This window comes from Maniola jurtina, chromosome 2 (assembly GCF_905333055.1).
Source record: "Maniola jurtina chromosome 2, ilManJurt1.1, whole genome shotgun sequence".
Taxonomy (NCBI): Eukaryota; Metazoa; Arthropoda; class Insecta; order Lepidoptera; family Nymphalidae; genus Maniola; species Maniola jurtina.
This window is the reverse complement of record NC_060030.1, coordinates 11,426,770-11,447,371: the sequence shown is the minus strand read 5'-3', so window position 1 is coordinate 11,447,371 and position 20,602 is coordinate 11,426,770. Positions and strand designations below refer to the sequence as shown.

General features: G+C 35.0%; 2 protein-coding genes across 2 annotated transcripts in view; one reads left to right on the top strand and one right to left on the bottom strand.

The window, feature by feature from the left end:
• Window positions 1-1,038: 1,038 nt before the first annotated feature.
• LOC123871235 (protein artichoke-like) overlaps window positions 1,039-20,602 on the top strand; it is a 129,331-nt gene continuing 109,767 nt past the window's right edge. Inside the window, exon 1 of the mRNA XM_045914923.1 lies at window positions 1,039-1,338. The gene's annotated coding sequence lies outside the window, so the exon portion shown is untranslated. The remainder of the gene's footprint in view (window positions 1,339-20,602) is intronic.
• LOC123872733 lies at window positions 6,747-13,390 on the bottom strand. The gene is made up of 3 exons (XM_045917229.1): window positions 12,751-13,390; window positions 7,660-10,536; window positions 6,747-6,775 (listed from the first exon to the last, which is right to left on the bottom strand). Exons 1-3 carry the CDS (start codon window positions 13,388-13,390, stop codon window positions 6,747-6,749), a joined length of 3,546 nt encoding a protein of 1,181 aa, XP_045773185.1.

Sequence of the window (20,602 nt, the reverse complement as noted above, 5' to 3'; positions counted from 1 at the left end):
AAGTTGAATTTGTTTGAGTGCTGTTGTGTGATGGAGGTGTGATGGAGGTGTGTAACTTGCTTTTGGTAGCATATTAATTAATTATCAGTGGATGGGCTTCCTTGTACCAGCGATATAAAGTAAATCCATGTCTGTGCCTTGTACACATTACACATATTAATTAATGATGTGAAAAGCAATTTAACTTCGTAGAGCTGTAACCATTTTAGGTAAGTAACTAGTTTTAATTTTCTTTAATTCAATTAAACTTAATTACAAGTACTTCTGAATCGTCAAATGCATTGGCTGGTTCGGAATGCCTTTTTCGTTATTAAGTGCAGAAAGGTTGCTCTCCCCAGAGCCAGATCAATGCGATCATATTATTTTGCACTCTAGGAGGTCAGTTTATATATGTATTATTATGTATTTTATTTGTATTGTGTAAATTATATTCTTATTATTACAACAATCAGAGATTAGTAATAACCTACTACAGACTGACACCTTCATCTAATGAAATTGATGGTTATAAATAGGTCAAAATAAAATATGTGCTTGTTAATATTTGAATAGGGTCTATTTTGAGTTATTAATGACATAATATCTACATTTTTTTCCATATTTTAGGACTGCTGGAAGAAATCTCTCCAGTAGAGATCAGTTTTACTTTGAGCATGTCTTTTTCATTGAAGGGACCTACATTATTTAGTTTTAAGTTAATATACGAATAAATGAATAATAATAGCTTACTAGTTATTCATGGTACAAAAACAGCCACTAAGTGTAAATAAATGCATACGAGTAACTTTATTAAACAGGTCGTTTCTGGATTAAGCATAATAATGTAAGTATTCTAAATACACATTTAATAAATTCAGAATTAGGTAAAGGTAATTCAATTACGCTGTATGCACCCAAAGCGGGCGCCGGCTGAGCTCCAGCAAAAACAGCTTTTGACAGCTTGGCTTTGCAGCTTATGCGAAAATTTATAGAAAATTGCATGGAACACGCGTTGCGCTCGTAGGGTGCGCGGGAAACATCGGGGGGTGTATATTTAGAAAGCTTCAGGCCGTAGACCGCCGACAGTCTACGTTTTACTTACGGGTGGAGCGCACGTTCGTTGGCCCCTCTCACCGACATCGACGCACGCTCGATCTTCGTAATTAACATAAATGGAAAATAATTAATACGGTTCTAATTTTGTGTTCTGTGCCCCGAACTGGATTTGGACGTGTTTGTGCTACGACGCCGTGCAATTTGTTAGCCCGAGTGACTGTTGAACGGTAATCTAATAACTGCCGCTTCCCTGTGTGAATGGACTCTTATTGAAAATTGAAGCTATTTGTATGCGAGTTAAAGGTACGTGTAACTGTTAATTATTGCTATTAATTCTCCATATCAGCAGTTTCAATCAACCATTTCACTCGGTCGTTTCATTGTGTTGTTTGTTGTGGCGCGTATCAGAATTTTTTATTACCTTATTATCTCTATTTCAATTTATTTATCGTTGGGGTCATTTTGTTGAGTTTATCAAGTATTGGACAATGACACGTGTTTCACAAGAAACGACAGTAGTATACATAAAAAGGTCAAACAGACAAACAGATATGAATTATTGACTCTCCATTAAAACCACTTAAACTTTCTGTTTAACTTCTGAACTAGCTTTCCTGTTATTACTGAGAACTATTATTTCTTTCGTTCATTTCAAAGTCTTTTCAAACGGTCGTAAATTAGTGTTGACATGACAAGCGACACTTGATATATAAAAAAAGGTTATACGAACAGGAAATATTCATAAAACGGCACATGATTTATAGAGCATTACGTGAATAGGCCGTATCGCAAATGTGACGTAGAAGATGTTTATTGCCGTATCTTTTTCATGTTGAAACATTAGATGCCCGGTCAGTGAGCACACCGGTGAAGCGAGGCATGCGAAGAATTTCCACTTTACGGACATTGCTCGACAGGAAAATTCGCCTTTAGATATTTACAAAAACTCTAAGGTTTCTTGGGGTACGTGGTACGGTTTATTTACCTTACCCGCTGTTTGATTTTATTCGCTTGTATATAGAGTGGCATATATTGCTGTAAATGGAAACTTAAAAAGGGTCTGTTGTTAACATTTCGTTGAGGGTCGAAAACCAAAGCCGGGGTAGGTGTGCATTTTGGTAAGTACATAGTTATCTAATTTTGTACGTAGCTAAGTATGTACTTATATTTCCACACATATATTTCACACTAGATGATGCTCGCGACTTCGTCCGAGTGGAAATAGGTTTTCCAAAAACCTTTGGAAACTCGTTGATTTTCCTGGATATAAAACAGCCTTTGCCCATCTTCAGTTATCTGCGACTTCATCCGCGTAAGTTTCGGTTAAAATCTGAATAGTGTAAAATGTGAATAGGTCAGAATTATTTTGAGGAGTAACTAATTAATATATCTACTCGTTTATGTAAGACGTTCATAGCACATTTTTTTAAGTATCCACTTTGAGAGCGGTGTCTTGCTTTATAAAATACTGGCGGGCTTCATACACAAGAGCTTTCCAAGCAAAAAATCGTTAGGAGTGTTCCACATCTGCAGATGTGTATGAGGTTTGTGCTAAATGTTGAACGAAATTCTCTGTTACAATTTTAAGGATACTTCAAACAGGAAATGGAATTCCTCTTCCTCGCATGAACACATTAGGTGATAGAACGTTTAATTTAATGACTGTAAACATAATTTATTTAGTAGCGGCATCTACCTATAATTTTTTATTAAAGCTTTACTCAATATAATAACAAAGCAAGGAAGCCTGCAAGCTTTCGAACTGTGAATCTACAGGGAAATGCCCAAGATCATCTGGAACAGTTTTACATCGCAGAAGGTTGAAAATTGGTCCATAAAGAGTAAAAACTCATGTTCACCATCATGCGCAAGGAAGCTCGCTTTCTTTGGGCATTTCCAGAGAGGAACCTACTTTTCATTTCCAAGATATGTGTTAGAATAAAGAATATTGAAGGCAAATGGTTGGTTAAAGAGTTTGCTTTAGATAGACAAGCTTTTCGCATGATGACCGGCCGAACTTCGATTCAACAAGGGCACGCGATGATGATGATGAAATAAGAAAAAAAACCATAACTGAATCATGAAAAAATCATAATGTTGGAGTTTCATATTCATACATTTTGTTCACAGCAAATGACAACTCTATTAAAATTCAGGGATATGGAAAAACTTACCTATTCGAAGTTATAGATAGCTTTCGTTCTTGATTGAAAAGTTATATTAAAATGTTAATTAAATTAAGTCAATTATTCTAGCATTATTTCACTATACATCAAACAAATTGTGGTTTCAAAAAGGTTGTACCGTGTAAGACGAGATAAAATGATTTCGCCTTAAGATTTAATAGACGCTCGGGACGCTCTGTATACTATTACCACCAATTAGTCGGTACAAGGCGGTTTACTTTGATAGCCGGCGGTAAGACGATTGTAAACAGTAAATTGATCTGACCAGCCCGCCCTGGAGTCACCTCTAGCGCATCGAGTTTAATATCGACTCTAACGATCATTAAAAACTTGAAATGACTACTTAATACGATCATAATATTTGGGTTAGGGTTTAATTGAAGTCGTTATTTATGAGGCAAATTTTTTGACAAGTTGCATTTTAGACTGAAATTATCGTGCATAATAATGATTTATTAGTTAAATATTGCGTTCATGCGCCAGTGATTGCCTAAAATATTACCATGGAAATTGGTTCATTTATTAGGCCTTCGGCAAATGATTCAATTAGACGATTTTGACGATGAAACCAATGGGAGAATTCCTGGACAGTTTTTAGGAAATCGAGTTAAGTCTTCTCATCGTTAAGTATTCTAAATGCCTTAAGACAAAAGTCTTCCTTCCAGCCCTCACTTATGGTGCTAATATGTGGACAGTGAGAAGCGGCCTTATCCATATATTCAATGTTGCTCAGCAAGTTATGGAGAGGGCTATGTTGGAAGTTTCTCTGAAGGATAAAATCCGAAGTGAAGAAATCCGCAGGAGCACCAAAGTTACAATTAGCAAGCTGAAGTGGCAGTGGGCTCCCCATGTTTGTCATAGGAACGACGACCGTTGGAGCTGAAAAGTCATAAAGTACAAGTAAGCGTAATGTGGACGGATGTGGAAGAAGAAGAAAAAGTGAAGACAGAAGTGGCGGGATGAGGAAGGGTAAGGAAACAGTGTGTTGGCATTTATGTGTCTAAAGGTCTATATCCAACTGTAGATGTCCACAGGCTGATCCACAGGTTGACTATAATAAAATATTGCATTTGCAAATAATGCGAATTGAGCAGAATATAATTATGATTATTTGTTTAAAAATAAGAAAAAACTACTACTTTTTTTACTTACAAATCAACGTAAATATTCATAAATTCCTATCAACACCGGCTAAATTAGTAGCTGCTACATTACAAAAGAAATTTTAAAGAAAAAAAAGTAAGTATTTGATATGTTTCAAATTTTTAATTTTTATGATACTCCACAACTTTGCGGGTTACTTTATGTATGCTATTTAGCTGTGTCCTAAAACTGGTTTAATTAATATAACTGTACAATATTAGTGTAAGCATAACGATATACTTACCTACAGTAACACAACATATTTTCGACTAATAAAGCTCTTGAAATTACCAATTAGTGCTGCGTAACTAAATCGATAGAATCTTAATAATAAATGAACCAATTAGTTGGCTTAGTGTTATGTTGATGAAGCGGCATGAATTATGTAACTACCTACAGGCTACGGGTTAATGAAGAAGGAATATTGCGGAAGCGTTGCGTTGCTTTGGCTTTTATTTGCTTATTTTAGTTACTGATTGCTTATAAGTAATAATAATCATCATTCTTCCATCGATATTGAACAACTAGATATTATGATTCAGCTATAGTTGTTAGTTAGCTTCTATTAAATCAAATATATCACTTTGGTATTCTGGAACATAAACTAGAGGTTTCGAAACTGTTTTGAATGATAAGACATGTGATAAGATTAATAAATTAGTCAAGTAAGCATTGATTATTATTTTTCAAATTGGGTTACAATAGGGACGATTCCATAAAGACAACTATGAATTAGCTCATTCGTTAAATGTTGACGATTAATCAGTACTTTGAATAAAACATATTTTTATTTATTTATCATCATAACAATTTGAAAATGCCGCCCTTTTTTGTGATGGTGTGTGTTTATTACATATTTTATTAATGTAATGGGTGATATTATATAGGTATGTCAGTTTAGTTGGTACCTAGTCCATTTTAATTATGGCGTTGTTTATGTTATTACTGCTAATTGGAATGCCGTTAAAATAATTCACGTTGTTTCGAAGTGGATTGTCTCAATTAAAAATGTAATAATATTATTCAAAAGGTAATAGAACTTGCGGTTAATTAAAATTCTGTTCATTTATGCTTTTGTTTAATTTATGTAAAATATTAAATTTAGTTCAATGATAATAATTATGTACGAGCTTGAGGTATATTATTAACTAGATGGTGCCCGCGGCTTCGCCCGCGTGGATTTAGGTTTTTAAAAGATCCGTGAGAACTTTTGATTTTCCAGGACAAAAGGATATTCGTAATAGCCCATCCCCGGAATGCAAGGTATCACTAAATCAAATTTCGTAAAAATGCTAAATGGATGATCCTTTAAAAATCCCGTGGGATCACCAGGATTCAGGAATGCAATTCCTTAAAGCATCAGCGTTGCGGAGTTGGGACTTCGAGATCAACGACAAAGTCCTTACTTTGTATACCTACCTCCAATATTAATTTATAACCGACAGTTCCTGATTCTCATCAGCTTTGATGGTCAGATCCCTTGCAGCATCAGGGTTGAGGAGTTGGAATGCAACTTTTTTATGGAACTTCATTATTTTTACTACGTTCAAGTTTAAAACCGTTGTTTATTTACTTATTTGAACATTTAATAAGATACAATTCCAGAAGCTGCTGGCTTCAGAAGCAAGGTGGAGTTTGACCCGACGCAGCTCCCGTGTAATCCGCACTCCGCGAAAGGCGTTAAAAGTTTCAAACAAACTCTCAACTTGGTTCTTACATTCATAAACATTTTACTTTGCAAACTCCCGACCCGATCCAGCACACTTAATATTTCACGCCTAAAACATTGAAAATGTTTCCTTTTACCTCGGAATATTTTGCGTTAACTAGTGGTTATACTCAAATGTCAATTTGTTGATTTTATTATATTTAGTAAGAAGATGCAATATTCTTTAACTTTTGGGTATAATTACTTACATCGATTGACTTCAATAGTACGCGCTAGATTTGTTATTTCGAACTAAAATTTTTGCGGGCTGCAATTCACATGTTGCTATGACTTACTTAAGAGGGCTCTGGTTCCTCAGCTTGTAGCCAAGGATCCGGGAGCGTTTGCGGTAGTAATATGTGCAACCTAAAACCTAGATCAACATCAAAATATGGCCTAAAACAAATCCAGCAAGAAAGGTCACTAACCTGTTGTCTCTGCAACTCTTCCTGGCTCCGGAATCTGCTCCAGGGATGCTGTGGCGGTTTCGGGTTGTATGCGGCCAGAAAATTGGCGTGCGCGCGCGTATGGAATTTATGTCCTTACAGGAGCTCGTCGCAATGACTTCTCGCGTTCAAATATGGCGTCGCGTCGATGGTTATGCGCGGCAGTGCGCAGGCGCGGATTTTAGCCTAAGCTTAACCCCTAGCGTCATCTATGAATCCAGGAAGGAATTAGCTCAGACGAAGGAAGGCGACCGTTCCTGTAGATATAGTTTTTAAACCATATTTTGCGTTTACTACTAGGTTTCCGTTGCACAACCATACTCCCCGCGTTGACGAAGTCCAACTTACTAGTACTTAATAAATATTATTATACGAATTTGCGCGAGTAATAAATAATACTAAGTTTAATAATAAAAAATATGATAGCGTGTATAAAAATTATATTTAAATCCGTTAAGCGTGTTAAAATTAACGTATAGTTATTTATTCTACAATTAAAATTACTTAAATAAATTATAATGCGGTTATTGCGTTGGAAGTGGGTAAAGTTTCACAACAGGTCGTTTGAATTCGCCAGATTCAGTTTTAACAAGAGCAACGCGAACCACATTATCAGCCCCTGGATAAACCTTTGTAATTATTCCTAGCGGCCATTGTAAAGGCGGTAAATCATCATGCCCAATTAAAACCACCGTACCTATCTTAACAGGGTTAGAAGGCGTACACCACTTTTGTCTAACTTGTAAAGTGTGTAAGTATTCTAAACGCCATTTCTTCCAATAGGACTGAACTAAACTGTCGAGTAGTCTTTTTCTCTTAATTAGGTTAGGGCTTTCGCTAGGTAAAGGAGCAGCCGGAAAATATTGTAGCGGAGTAGACATCAAAAAATGGGCCGGAGTTAGAATTTCCGGATGTGGATCGGACGACATTAAACAAAGCGGGCGAGAGTTTAATATGCTTTCAATTTGCGTTAGCACTGTTATTAACTCTTCGTATGTAAGAAGTTGATTACCGATGACTCGATACAAATGCGTTTTAAAACATTTTATATTACTCTCCCACATATTTCCAAAATGGGGGGCCCGGGGAGGGATATTCTTCCATTCAATCCGATTAATTTGTAATTCTAGGTTTAATTTACCTTTATAATCTGAACTATTCAGAAGTGAATACACTTCGTCCAACTGCGATTTGGCTTTAAGGAAGGTTCCAGAATTATCGCTGTAAAAACAGGAGATTGGACCTTTGCGACTTAAAAATCTTTTTACAGCCATGAGAAAGCAGTCAGCTGTTAAATCTGACGAAAGTTCAATATGAACGGCTTTCGTCACGAGGCATACGAATAAGCATATGTAAGCTTTCTGCGACTGATAACCGCGGCGACGCGTTGGCGTTATACGGAGTGGACCTGCGTGGTCCACACCTGTGTGCATAAAGGCTTTCGCTTCTTGCAAACGATGAGAAGGAATATCAGCCATTAATGGTGTAGGATGCACAGGCTTTACTCGAAAACATGTATTACATTTGTGTACTCTAGACCTAATGATTGTCCTAGCGTCTAGTATCCAAAATCGTTGACGAATAAGGGACATTAATAAAGAAGGCCCAGTGTGACAATTGCGCGTATGATAGTGATCAATGATCAAGTTAACCGCGTGATCGTGTTTTGGAAGAAGTGCGGGATGTTTAGCCTCGTATGGTAAATCCGATTTAGAAAGCCGACCTCCAATGCGTAAAATGCCGTCATTATCAATAAAAACAGCTAGCCTTTGTAATTTCTTCGAAGGTAATTTTTTATTTTTTAATCGCGTGATTTCATCACTAAAGTGAACCCTTTGGATGTCCTTTATTATTGCGTTTTCAACAAAATTAAGTTTATCGACTTCTCCAGTAGATGGCAGAAGTCGCGCGAAGCGTAATACATAAGAAGCGGAGCGAATAAGTTTATTCCATGAGGAAAAGCGTTGCGATAAAATATATAATACCGGTTGTTCGCATTGAACATCTGTTGTTAATAACGCGGTGGATTTGAATTCAGGTAACTCGTTATCAGTGGTAGGCGAAAAACTATTTATCGGCCATTCCGAAGGCGAGTCGCGGAGCCATTGTGGGCCATTCCACCAAAGTGGGTGCGAGATTAATTGTGATGGCAAAACACCACGTGATAAACAGTCACTTGGATTCTCGATTCCCGCAACATGATAAAAATGCTGTGGGTTAAGATTTTCTTGACACTGTGCGACGCGGTTGCTAACGAAAGTATTCCACCTATGAGGTGACGATTTTATCCATGACAGCGCTACTGTGGAATCGGAGAACGCATAAATTCCTTCAATCGGAATGCGAGAAGAATAGGTATCTCTTACGATTTTAACTAATTTTGACATTAAAAGCGCGGCGCATAACTCCAATCTAGCGAGTGTCGTTACTTTGGTAGGTGAAACTTTCGATTTTGAGCACAACAAGTTAACGCGTATATTACCGAGAGCATCAGTAACATGTATATAAATCACACAACCATAGCCATTTAAACTAGCATCACTGAAGGCGACTATATTTATTTTGCAACCTTCAGTAATACCCGTATGACGTGGTATTTTTAAACTTGGAAGAATTGAAAAATCGTGGACCAAATCAGAGTATCTTTTGATTATATCTTCAGAAGGAATTTCATCCCAATCGATCCGTTGGAGCCAGAGTTCTTTGATCAACAGTTTAGCATAAAGAATAACTGGCGCGACTAATCCTAAAACATCGAACAATCTAGCAACGAGAGATAAAATTGTGCGTTTCGTGCATTTGTTGTCGATCTTAGAAATGGTCATGCGAAAGACATCTTCACTGGGATCCCAAGACAGACCTAAAACCTTAGTGGTATTGTTACTATCGGTAAAGTTCACCGAAGCGCGATGCGTGTCTGGCAGACTACATAAAAGAGTTGACGAGTTACTTGACCATTTGATCAACTCAAATGAACCCGATTTGAACAAATTAATCAATTCTTGCGACAAGGTTTTAGCGGTTTGATCGTTAGTAGCCGAATGCACAAGGTCATCCATGTATAATTGAGACTCAGCTATTTTTGCTGCCTCCGTGAAACGATTACCTTCGTCCTGGCATAGTTGTCGCACCGAACGCATGGCTAAATACGGACTGGACTTTAGTCCAAACGGGACGCGGTTAAACTGAAAGGTGCGTATTTCTTCATTTTCGTCAAATCTGAAAAGGATCTTTAAGTATTTACGATCTCGCGGCAAAATCTCAATTTGCAAGTACATCTGCTTTATATCTGCAGTCATAGCGACTGGAAATAATCGGAAATTTAACAAAAGTAAAAACAAATCCGCCTGTAAGTTAGGTCCAGTATGGAGTACATCATTTAACGATAGGTTCCTATCTGCGGTTTTCGCGGAGGCATCCGTGACGATTCGAACGCGACTCGAACTTTTTTCGGGGCGAATAACAGCGTGGTGCGGAATATAATAGCCCTCATCGGCATTGTTATTGTCCGAGACCTCAGATAAATAACCTCGTTGAATGTATTCCATGATGATTTGATTATAATCATGACGTAACGAAGGGTCAGTCTTAAACTTACGCTCTAGAGCAAGCAAGCGGCGGTGAGCGACGCAACGCGAGTTGCCTAGTTCGGATGCGTTTTGAGAAAAGGGTAAACCGACCGAATATCGGCCACTCTCATCCCGAGAAACTGAAGCGCGGTATAAGTTCTCGCATTCAGTCTCGGCGGGGCTGAGGTGCGTTTTTTCATTAATTTGTTCCAGTTCCCAAAATTTTTGGAGATTTTGTTCTAAATCTTCCAATGCGAGTGCGGTGAATGAATATTCATTAGATTCGCGATCACGAGGCGTATAATCACCCATTAAAACGTATCCTAAAGTCGTTAATAAAGCTGCCGGTGCGGTACTGTTGGATACAATTTTATCACCTAAGTAGATGTGCGGAAATAACTGAGCGCCTAAAATGACGTCAATGTCACCAGGTATATTCCATTTCAAGTCTGCGAGAGGTAAGTCTTTAATATGATTTGTATCACAATTTTCAATAAAGTGCGATGGCAAGTTATCGGTAAGACAATCTAAAACTAAAGCCTTGATATAATATTTATTAGCAGGGTACACGCGCGATTCGATGTTCAAATAAACATAGCCATGTATTGGTTGCGATTTTAAACCTATACCTTTAATACATGAGTTAAAAACGGGAGTAATAGGTAAATTAAGCAATTTACAACATTTATAACTGATAATGTTGTTTTGTGAGCCCGTATCCAATAAACAGCGTATCATAAGTTTTTTGTTACTGTTATAATGCTTCGCGTATACTTGTGCAGTGTAGTGGTGTCAAAAAATAATTTATCTATAATACATATTCAATATAGAAAAATATTCAGGATATTAGATTTTCATTAAACCCCATATTGATTACAAAATATAGTACCTAATTTAAAAAAAATAGAAATTCTTACTAGCATTAGAATTGCTTTTAAATTTGACGAGGCGTTTGCTAAAGATACAGCTACGATCTACGCCTACGTCACAACTCACAAGTCACAACAGTAATAATAAAAATATTGGATATTGCGTAACTGTTACATCATTTTTAGTATTTTGCCTATCTAACCCGAGATTGGTTCGAATGTGGAATACTGCGATAGAATAAATTATTTATCTAGGTTTTCGTATTCTATTAAATCAGGACTGCAGTTTATTTATTTGTCAACGTGAGTGTCGATAATTATTTTGAATGTGGATAATTAATTGTTTCGTTTTTCGTAGATAGATTTGTGTCGTGCGTTAGTTATTATTTATAGGTTAGGTAGTTAGGTACGTAAAGTGCTAGTTGATGTTTTTGGAAATATGTGCATTATTTTATAACACGTATGAATTAGCTACTATGTTTTCTTTTTAAGTAGTAAGTAGTAAATACCTATCTACTTAGTGTTTATGTGGTTAATTCTTGCAACTCAACTTCAGATTAGTTTTTCTAACCGATTGAGTTGAAATTTGAAACAGTAATCAGATATTTAACTTCGATTACAATGCAATAATTATGGTACCATATCGGTGGTTTGATGATGGAACCGGGTGGGCATAAAATTTCTCAACTTCTGAACAGGGTAACTCGGTCGTGTTTGGTCTCGTTGGATTTGCCTTGACAAGTACTTTAGAGTGAATATAGATCATATCCAGAATCTCATGATGGAGCTGGAAGGTGGCCATAGAATCCAAGTGTCCGTTATAGCTTCGGCGTGCTTGGCCTGTTAGATTTTTGTACCTGTTTTAGCGTGATGAAATAATTTCAATTGACATAGTTAATAATATTTTCAATGTACCTATTGACAAACTTGTACCTACTTTCTTAAGTTCGGGATTTCTCTATGTTTTTCAGGGTTCTGTATCGGAAGGGTGCTAACAACGAGAACCTATTATTTGTTTTTGTAACTGTAACCTTGTAGCTGTACTAATAAATATACTATAAAATATAGGTAGGTATATTTATTCAAGTAAACTTTTACATTTTACAAGTGCTTTTGAATCGTCAAGAAACTCGGCGGTTGCTCTTTTCAAGTGTTCAGTTGTTTATTAACCCCCAACCCAAAAAGAGGGGCGCTATAAGTTTGACGTGTGTATCTGTCTGTGGCATCGTGGCTCCTAAACTAATGAACCGATTTTAATTTAGTTTTTTTTGTTTGAAATGTGGCTTGATCGAAAGTGTTCTTAGCTATAATCCAAGAAAATCGATTCAGCCGTATGAAAGTTTTATCATTATCGTATGAAACAATAAATAAAAATCTGTTTTAGAATGTACAAGTAAAGCTCTTTCATATGATACTCCACTTGGTATAGTATCTTACTTGTGCTATAAGACCTACCTACCTGCCAAATTTCATGATTGTAGGTGAACGGGAAGTACAATTAAATAAAAATCTGTTTTAGAATGTACATTGTACAGGTGACTACTAGGCTACGTAAGACCTACCTGCCTGCCAAATTTCATGATTGTAGGTCTAGGTTCTTGACAGACACGACGGACGGACGGACAGACAAATAGACAGACAACAAAGTGATCCTAAATGAACTTTTAAGTACGCCTAGTGTGTGAACTAGACAGTCCTAAGCCTGTAAAAGTATGAAGGGAAGTTCAATTTTTTTTTTTATTTTTTTTTAGGAATATATTCTATCGTAAAAAATATTCAATATTTTTAAGTAACTAGCGTTAGTATTAAGATATGTAAATGTAACCATATTTGACACCTCTAGTGCAGTGGATAATAAAGCGCTTGAAGCATGCGTAGGTAAAGACGTAGTGAGCGACTGTACACTAGTCAACGGCGCGGGCGCTGGCGCGGACGCGGGCGTTGCGTCCACGGCTACAGCGGGCGAAACGCTCGTGAACGTGCGGTCGGACGATGATTTTTTATTTATTGTGTCATTATTAATTCTACACAAGCTGGAATGGTGTTTCTTCTTAGCTGGAAGACACCTGACACAAGATGATCGAGATTTACACTTGCTTAGAGTATGAAATAGCGACAAGCAATTTACGCACGCGTTATTAGCTTTAATAAAGTCGAATCTTGCTTGCGGCGACTCCATCTCCATAAACTTATTGCACTGATATAGATGTTTGTGGGTCTTACTACTACACAATACACATTCGCTGCGCGCCGAAGCGATAGGCTCGTTTGTGTCACATGCAATGAATGACTTGTAGGTACCTCGCGATTTGTCCGATCTATTATTAAAATTGGTAGGTTTATTTGAGCGTTCGAGTACTTTAACTTGAAGTTGAATAAACTCAATGAGTTGCGTGTACGACGGGATCTTAGAATCGTTTGATTGCAATGACATTTCGAAATTTTGTATTGTTTGCGTGTCTATTTTTTTTAAAGCGAAATATAGAAATATAAAATCCGTTAGGTCTGGAATCTCTAACTGCTTTAAAGCAGCGATAGATGCGGAGAATTTCTCAATGAATGTATTCAAACTATTAGCGGTATTTGAACAGTTTTTTAATTCAAAAATGTTATTTAGGTAGTGCGTGCCTAATGCTCTTTTATCTTGGAATTTTTTGACTAGACTATCCCATATAATATGATAAGTTTCTCCTGTAGGTACAATACCTGCCGTGAAATATAACGCACCGTGTGACAATTTACTAATTAAATATTGAACTCGCTGCGAATCCGTTAAATTACTATTATTATGAATATTAGCCTTAAACGACTCATAAAATAAGGGCCAGTTTTCATTTTTTCCGTCAAAACTGGGAATATTTATAGGCGGTAACTTTATTTGTGGCTGTAATTGGCTATCATTGTTGCTTGTAGATGTGGAATTATTGCAATTTGACAAGATTTTATTACGAATTCTCTTAACAGGTGCATATAAATCTTCAAAAGCATCAAGAGGCTGATAATTAGGCTGCATTGGTGGGTCTAATTGTAGCGAAATAGTATTTATTTCATCTAATATTGACTCGAACTTTGTTCGTAGGTCATCAACCGTTTCTGACTCACTCATAAACCTTTCATTTTTTCGCGTTTCAAAAGTTGTAATACTTTTAGACATATCGTACAATCTATTCATTCTTTGAAAGATGTTTTCTTTTTTGGAAGTAAGAATATTTAATTTAGACGTTAATTTCTCCATTTTAACGGCACAAAATAACAAAAATAGTTAACAATTAAACTGTTAGCGAATATCTTAAACCAAGATGGCGGCGTACAAAGAACAGAAATTAACGCGTGTCGAGTAACTTACGATGGCAATTTTACGAGTAATTTACGTAAATTGAGTAAATATTAAGATATATTATCGAAATATTTATTAAATGCGTTAATTTTAAATATATTATGAACTTGTGAATAACTTACACAACGCGTTGTCGATTATCTTACGACTACAATTTTACGAGTAAATTACGTAAAATCGCGATAAATATGCGTACTAGAACAATATCCTAGGTTCGAATGGACCAAAGAAATGGTTCCTCAGCTTGTAGCCAAGGATCCGGGAGCGTTTGCGGTAGTAATATGTGCAACCTAAAACCTAGATCAACATCAAAATATGGCCTAAAACAAATCCAGCAAGAAAGGTCACTAACCTGTTGTCTCTGCAACTCTTCCTGGCTCCGGAATCTGCTCCAGGGATGCTGTGGCGGTTTCGGGTTGTATGTGGCCAGAAAATTGGCGTGCGCGCGCGTATGGAATTTATGTCCTTACAGGAGCTCGTCGCAATGACTTCTCGCGTTCAAATATGGCGTCGCGTCGATGGTTATGCGCGGCAGTGCGCAGGCGCGGATTTTAGCCTAAGCTTAACCCCTAGCGTCATCTATGAATCCAGGAAGGAATTAGCTCAGACGAAGGAAGGCGACCGTTCCTGTAGATATAGTTTTTAAACCATATTTTGCGTTTACTACTAGGTTTCCGTTGCACAACCAGGCTCTCTCCGTCACTCGTTTCATACAATCGTAGTTCCAATTTCATTTGAATATTAAGCAACCAAAGTCCATGAAATTTTGCAGACATATTCTAGAAACTAATATAGTTTCTATATTAGTTTAGTTTTATATTAGAAACTATATTAGTTTCTAGAATATGTCTGCAAAATTTCATGGACTTTGGTTGCTTAATATTCAAATGAAATTGGAACTACGATTGTATGAAACGAGTGACGGAGAGAGCCCTGTTAAGCTAATGGTTTTTGCTTACATCTTGATGTCTAGTGTCACTTATTTTATAAGCTTCAATAGAACACGTTCCATATTGAATAGTCATTCCTACTTCCATACATCTTTTGATTCAATGGAATACAGATTCTTTGTTTTGATGTAAGTTCTGTGTTAATGTCTTAAGTTGTTTGGTTGTTTTTTTTATTTTCTGTAAACGATAATTTCTGTTTTGCTAGGTGTATGTATTATCGTAGGTACACTAGAATTAGATTCTGGTAATATTTTAAATGTAACTTTAGGCCTAGTAAGTAGTAACATAACCAAGCCATTAGAGGTACACAGACGTATTTTAAGATGCCTTCAATCTAAATTTATTTGCTTTTATCGTACGTAAAAGCGATGTTATGACGTCCCATATTGGCTTTTATTCAAATAAACTGTCACTTATCAGACAAGTAACATCCTTTATGGACTAATTTTATAACCTCTTATAGAAGTTAAACGTTACTTGATAGGCGCTTTAAGTGGTTATAAAATTTATAACAACTTTAAGAAATTTTTCGGCGGCTATTCGTCTTCATAAATAAAAAATGTTCAAATTACGTAGTAGGATTTATGTTCTCGGTTCAATTAAAAAAGTTCGTTATACGATGTTTATACGTAGGTACATACTACCTACATATCTCGAGTATTTTACATTCGTTTCCTGCGGAGCTTAAAAGCTTCTTTCGATTCTATAGCGCTTTTTGAAATCAAAGCATATAAAATTCATCAGAATTTTTAAGTCATGTTTTTTGGAGCTAAATATGCGATATTTTATTAAAAGATGAAACCTTTTCCTTTTATGGGAGTCGGTTAAAATCTTTTATATATTTGACTTACTTTTTCCGGCGACTTCATCTGCGTGACATAATTTATAGCATAGGTAGTAAAAAAAATTAGATTCAGATCATTATTCTACTTACATCCACACTACTTATAAACTTTACCTCTTTATAATATTATTAATCTAGAAAATGTTAAGTATAAAAAATAGATTTGCACTGACCTAACCGCATTGCATTTGAATAACTACTCACCTAGAAAGAAAAATCTAGAGCACTCATTGCTAGTATAAATTGAAAATCAATAAAGAAAATATAGCACCGCTAAGCGCATAAATAGTATGTGATAGGATAAATGGTAGGTATATACCCTGTAGCCCATTATATTGGCACATAATGAACCAATTGATACGTATACAAGTGTTGTGAATAAATTATTTACATACATGCATGCCCGTTCTGTATGCTAGCACTTTATGACTGGTACCTACTAGGTTTGGTACAATATAATATGGCTACAACTACTACTTTTTTAAATAATATAATATCTGCCATGTTAAACACTTTGATATTCTTCTCTGTACCGTAAGAGGATAACCGAAAACTTAGTAAGTATACGAAAATTGATTACACTGTCTCTGTAGTAAGTTCTTGAACTTCTGTCCGTAAGATATTAGACAAAATCTCTGACTACGGCTTTGGTTTAAAAAATAATTTTAATAAATAGTTATGGTCCATCCGTAATTAATATTATAAATGCAAAAGATCCTAACGAAAAGCAGGAGGATATTTTGCATCCTGCAGAAGGATATACTCGTAGGATACTATTTATCCCGAAAATCAACGAGTTGTCACTGGACTAGAAAAGCTAAATACACGCGGACAAATCGCTGGCATCGGCTGCTAGTACCTAGGTATTTATTTATCATTCTTCTTATGCAAACTGTTCTTCGTCTGCGTCGACCCTAAACGTCAATTGATTCGAAGAAGAAAGCTCACAAAACTCAAAGAATGTTATAAGGAAAGTTTGTTAAGTTCGTTCCAGATTATTTTCCTAATTGAACATACTTGATACCTACCTACTTTCGTATTTCAAAAACTAAAGTTGTCATCATTGGAATTTCTTAATTGTTACTTTTAGTGCTTAATATTAAAGCTTTATTTATGTATTACTATTTTTATCTACCTACCGTCCTTTACGAGGTTTTTATAAAATACCTCCCATTTGTACGAGTGTACCTACTCATAATATAAACGAAGGGTTAAATTGCGATGGAGTTTTTTTATCTTTTAAAATAAAAGTAGTCATGGCACAAAAATATTGTTTCATTTTATTAGCGGGCTTTTCTGCTGATTCACATTATTTTTATGGCATCCAATCCAATGTAAACGCGGGGTAAAAAATAATACCTACCTACATGTTAACGCGTAGTATTTAATGTGCAGTAAAAGAACATTTTTACAATGAATGTTATTAAGGGAATCGATTAACAAACATTTTTTCCAATGAAAACATAAGATGTATCTATAAAAATTACAAAGGAATGGAATAATAATTAAAAAAAAATCATTTTGTCTCATCTAAGCAAAGACTCTCTTTTAATTAAAAAAAAAAAATGTATTTAATGAATGAAAAAATGGATAAGCACATAGATACCTGTCTAAGCACCACATAATAGGACTATTAGGTATACGAACTTACGTTTAGGTAAAAATACCATTACTATATTCATAGAATTCCTCTGCGATCTCTTGAGTACAATATCCTACTAATATTATAAACACGAATGTTTGTATGTATGTATGGATGGCTGGATGTTTGTTACTCTTTCACACAAAAACTACAGGATGGATTTGTATGTATGTATTGTTGGCAACAACTCGTTCTCACGTTCGGTGTTGCTTGGTGTTGGTGGTTATGCTGTGGTCGTGACGTCAGAGCCCCCTCCATCGAGACGAAAAAGATGGCGCTAGGGCGAGGACGTGGCGTGCAACGACAAGCTTCAGTTGCTGTTTGCGTTCCAACCGATTCACATTGCATTATACGGGTTGATTTTACTATCTGAGACTTTAATTGTTTACATCAGAAGTGTGTAGTAACTTACGCTTTGAGGAAAAATCGGTCGAAACGCAAACGTACTTTTCTACCTAGAGGTCTTCAAGTGCCAGGACACCGTCGGCCGCGATGGAAACGTAATAAGATATCTCGTAAAGATACCGAAACTGTGAGTACTTTGAATAATTATTAAAGATTAAGTGAATATGGTTTAAATTACTAAATCGTATTCTCAAACTTTTGTATAGTCAGGTGAGATAATTCGTTACTAAACTAAGTTGAAGGTATCAGCTAAAAGTCTGACACGATTTAATATTGCGTACAGTCTATAAGTGGTCCTCGTGGGAATAGTGATCGGTAAACGCAATTGTCTTTTAGTTCCAAATTCAAAGGAATATGTTTTAAAATGGTTAATTTTTAGTTTGTTCGAATTTTATTTTGGAACTAAATGTTAAATTCACGTTTGTCTCAACTTTTTTTTTTCGAACAAAATATTATTTAAATTATAGTGGGTCAATTATTATAGTAGAATCAGTAATATACGTCCTTAGAAGATAATAATTTAAAAACGTGTGACTATTGAGCTTGTTATTTACATAGAAGTTTTTATAATAAAAATATTAAACATGTGGGTAGTATACGTGACGAACAAGTTAAAATGTTATCGAAGAATGTCTTAGGTTAGTCAAACTTCACAAGCGAAATGTTAGCTCAGATATAAATCATGATAACCAATCCCGAACTCGTATACTGAAATGAAATGAAATTTATTTATTTGCTGAATATCAGTTGTTGAGTTCAAAATTATAACTAAGCAGCGACCTTCATATTCTACTTTATAAGCATGCAAATATTTAATACTCATCAGGAATAATCCGTACAAATAATCCTGATGAGACCAAAAAGTGAATTAATTTCTATGGTAACATGTCTCTTAATTAAATGTCAATATTAATATTATAATAATAAGTTATTATATATATAATATATAAGTTATTATATTAATTGTAAGTAAATGTTACATAATATATGGGGTTAAAAAGTGTATATTTTTGATACATGTCACGAGGCGTTTAGAGATACCGGAAGTAGTTGTCCGCGCATATCAAAATCGTCAGTAAAGGGATTTCAGTTTAAAAACATTTATTTATCAATAAAGAGCATAACAGTCCTTTTAAATATCAGGAATTACAGCTATTTACATTTACAATGGTAGGTACTTACGCACATGATATCAAGTATCCATTTTAGTACTTCATATTATCTACATTGAATAATTGTGTGGGTAAGTAATAACATCCATACGTTTACAATACTAGTTTTTAGGGAAGTTTTCGTAATTGTTCTTCTTTTAAAGCATAATTGGGAGTGTATATATCCTGTTATTATTTTCCTGATAGGAATACAAGTTTGAAGCGCGTACGAGTGACTTATATTTAGAATTTTCGTATCTTTATAGAGGTAATTCTTTATTCTTTCTTTATTTGCATTCATGTCTTACATCATAAATAAAAAAAATATCATAATATTACAACATGAAACCCCGTTGGGGCGTTGCAAAGTAAAACATATGTAAATAATCAAAGGTAATATTACAATTCTTATGAAATATGAAATATGAATAGCAAAAATTATGAATTAATTATATGGTCATTAAATAAAAATAAAATAAAAAGGTCACATATAAATAAAGACTATGGGAGTTTTCAAATTATGTCCTATTATAATTAATCAGACTTTAAAAAAAAAAGTACTTACAAATAAAAAGTGGTTAACAAAGTTATTACAATCTTTTTATATCGTATTATCGTATAATTGAGGTATATTCATTCAATAGTTCATGCACACTGTAGTAACATTTTTGGATTAGCCATTTTTTAGTTTTGTTTAAATATTGTTTCTTTTGTTTCATCTATTATTATTGCTATACAGGTTATTTAAATCAGTAAATATTTAAAAAAAGAGCCTTTGTTGCAGTTTTAAATAAGTACTGTACAGGTTTACCTTAGTGCTACCTAAGTAAATAATTAATTAGATAGATAATAACTTTAAATTATTACAGTAAAGATTATTTACATATGAAGTTTTAGTTTTATTTTTTATATTCTGCGTGATCATCGACATAAGCATCCCCTTTTCGATATAATATTCAATATACAATAGAATAGAATAGAATAGACTAGACTAGAATAGAATATGATATAATATAAAAGAATAGAATATAATATAATAATTCAAGTAAACTTTTACAAATGCTTTTGAATCGTCAAAATAATTTACCATGCATTACAATATGATGTTTGACTAGAGCGTTATAATATTAGGGCGTACTTTTGGCATACAAGATGAATAATTTTACGTAAGGTTTCTATTTAAAGATAAAGCTGATTTTTTTTGTTGATACAAGGGTTTTTAGCAAAATTACAAAAAGGTAATAAAAAAAAAAAATGTGTTAACATTCCTTTTGATTCAATTGCGTTAAGCGAATTTATTTTTAGGTTATAGGTATG

Coding starts and splice junctions, on each gene's coding strand:
- LOC123872733 (XM_045917229.1), bottom strand. CDS start 13,390: ATGTCATTGCAATCAAACGATTCTAAGATCCCGTCGTACACGCAACTC. Junction 10,537..12,750: donor ATATCTTAATACTAACGCTA/GTTACTTAAAAA, acceptor TACCTCTCGCAG/ACTTGAAATGGAATATACCT. Junction 6,776..7,659: donor GAATAGTTCAGATTATAAAG/GTAAATTAAACC, acceptor CTATATCTACAG/GAACGGTCGCCTTCCTTCGT.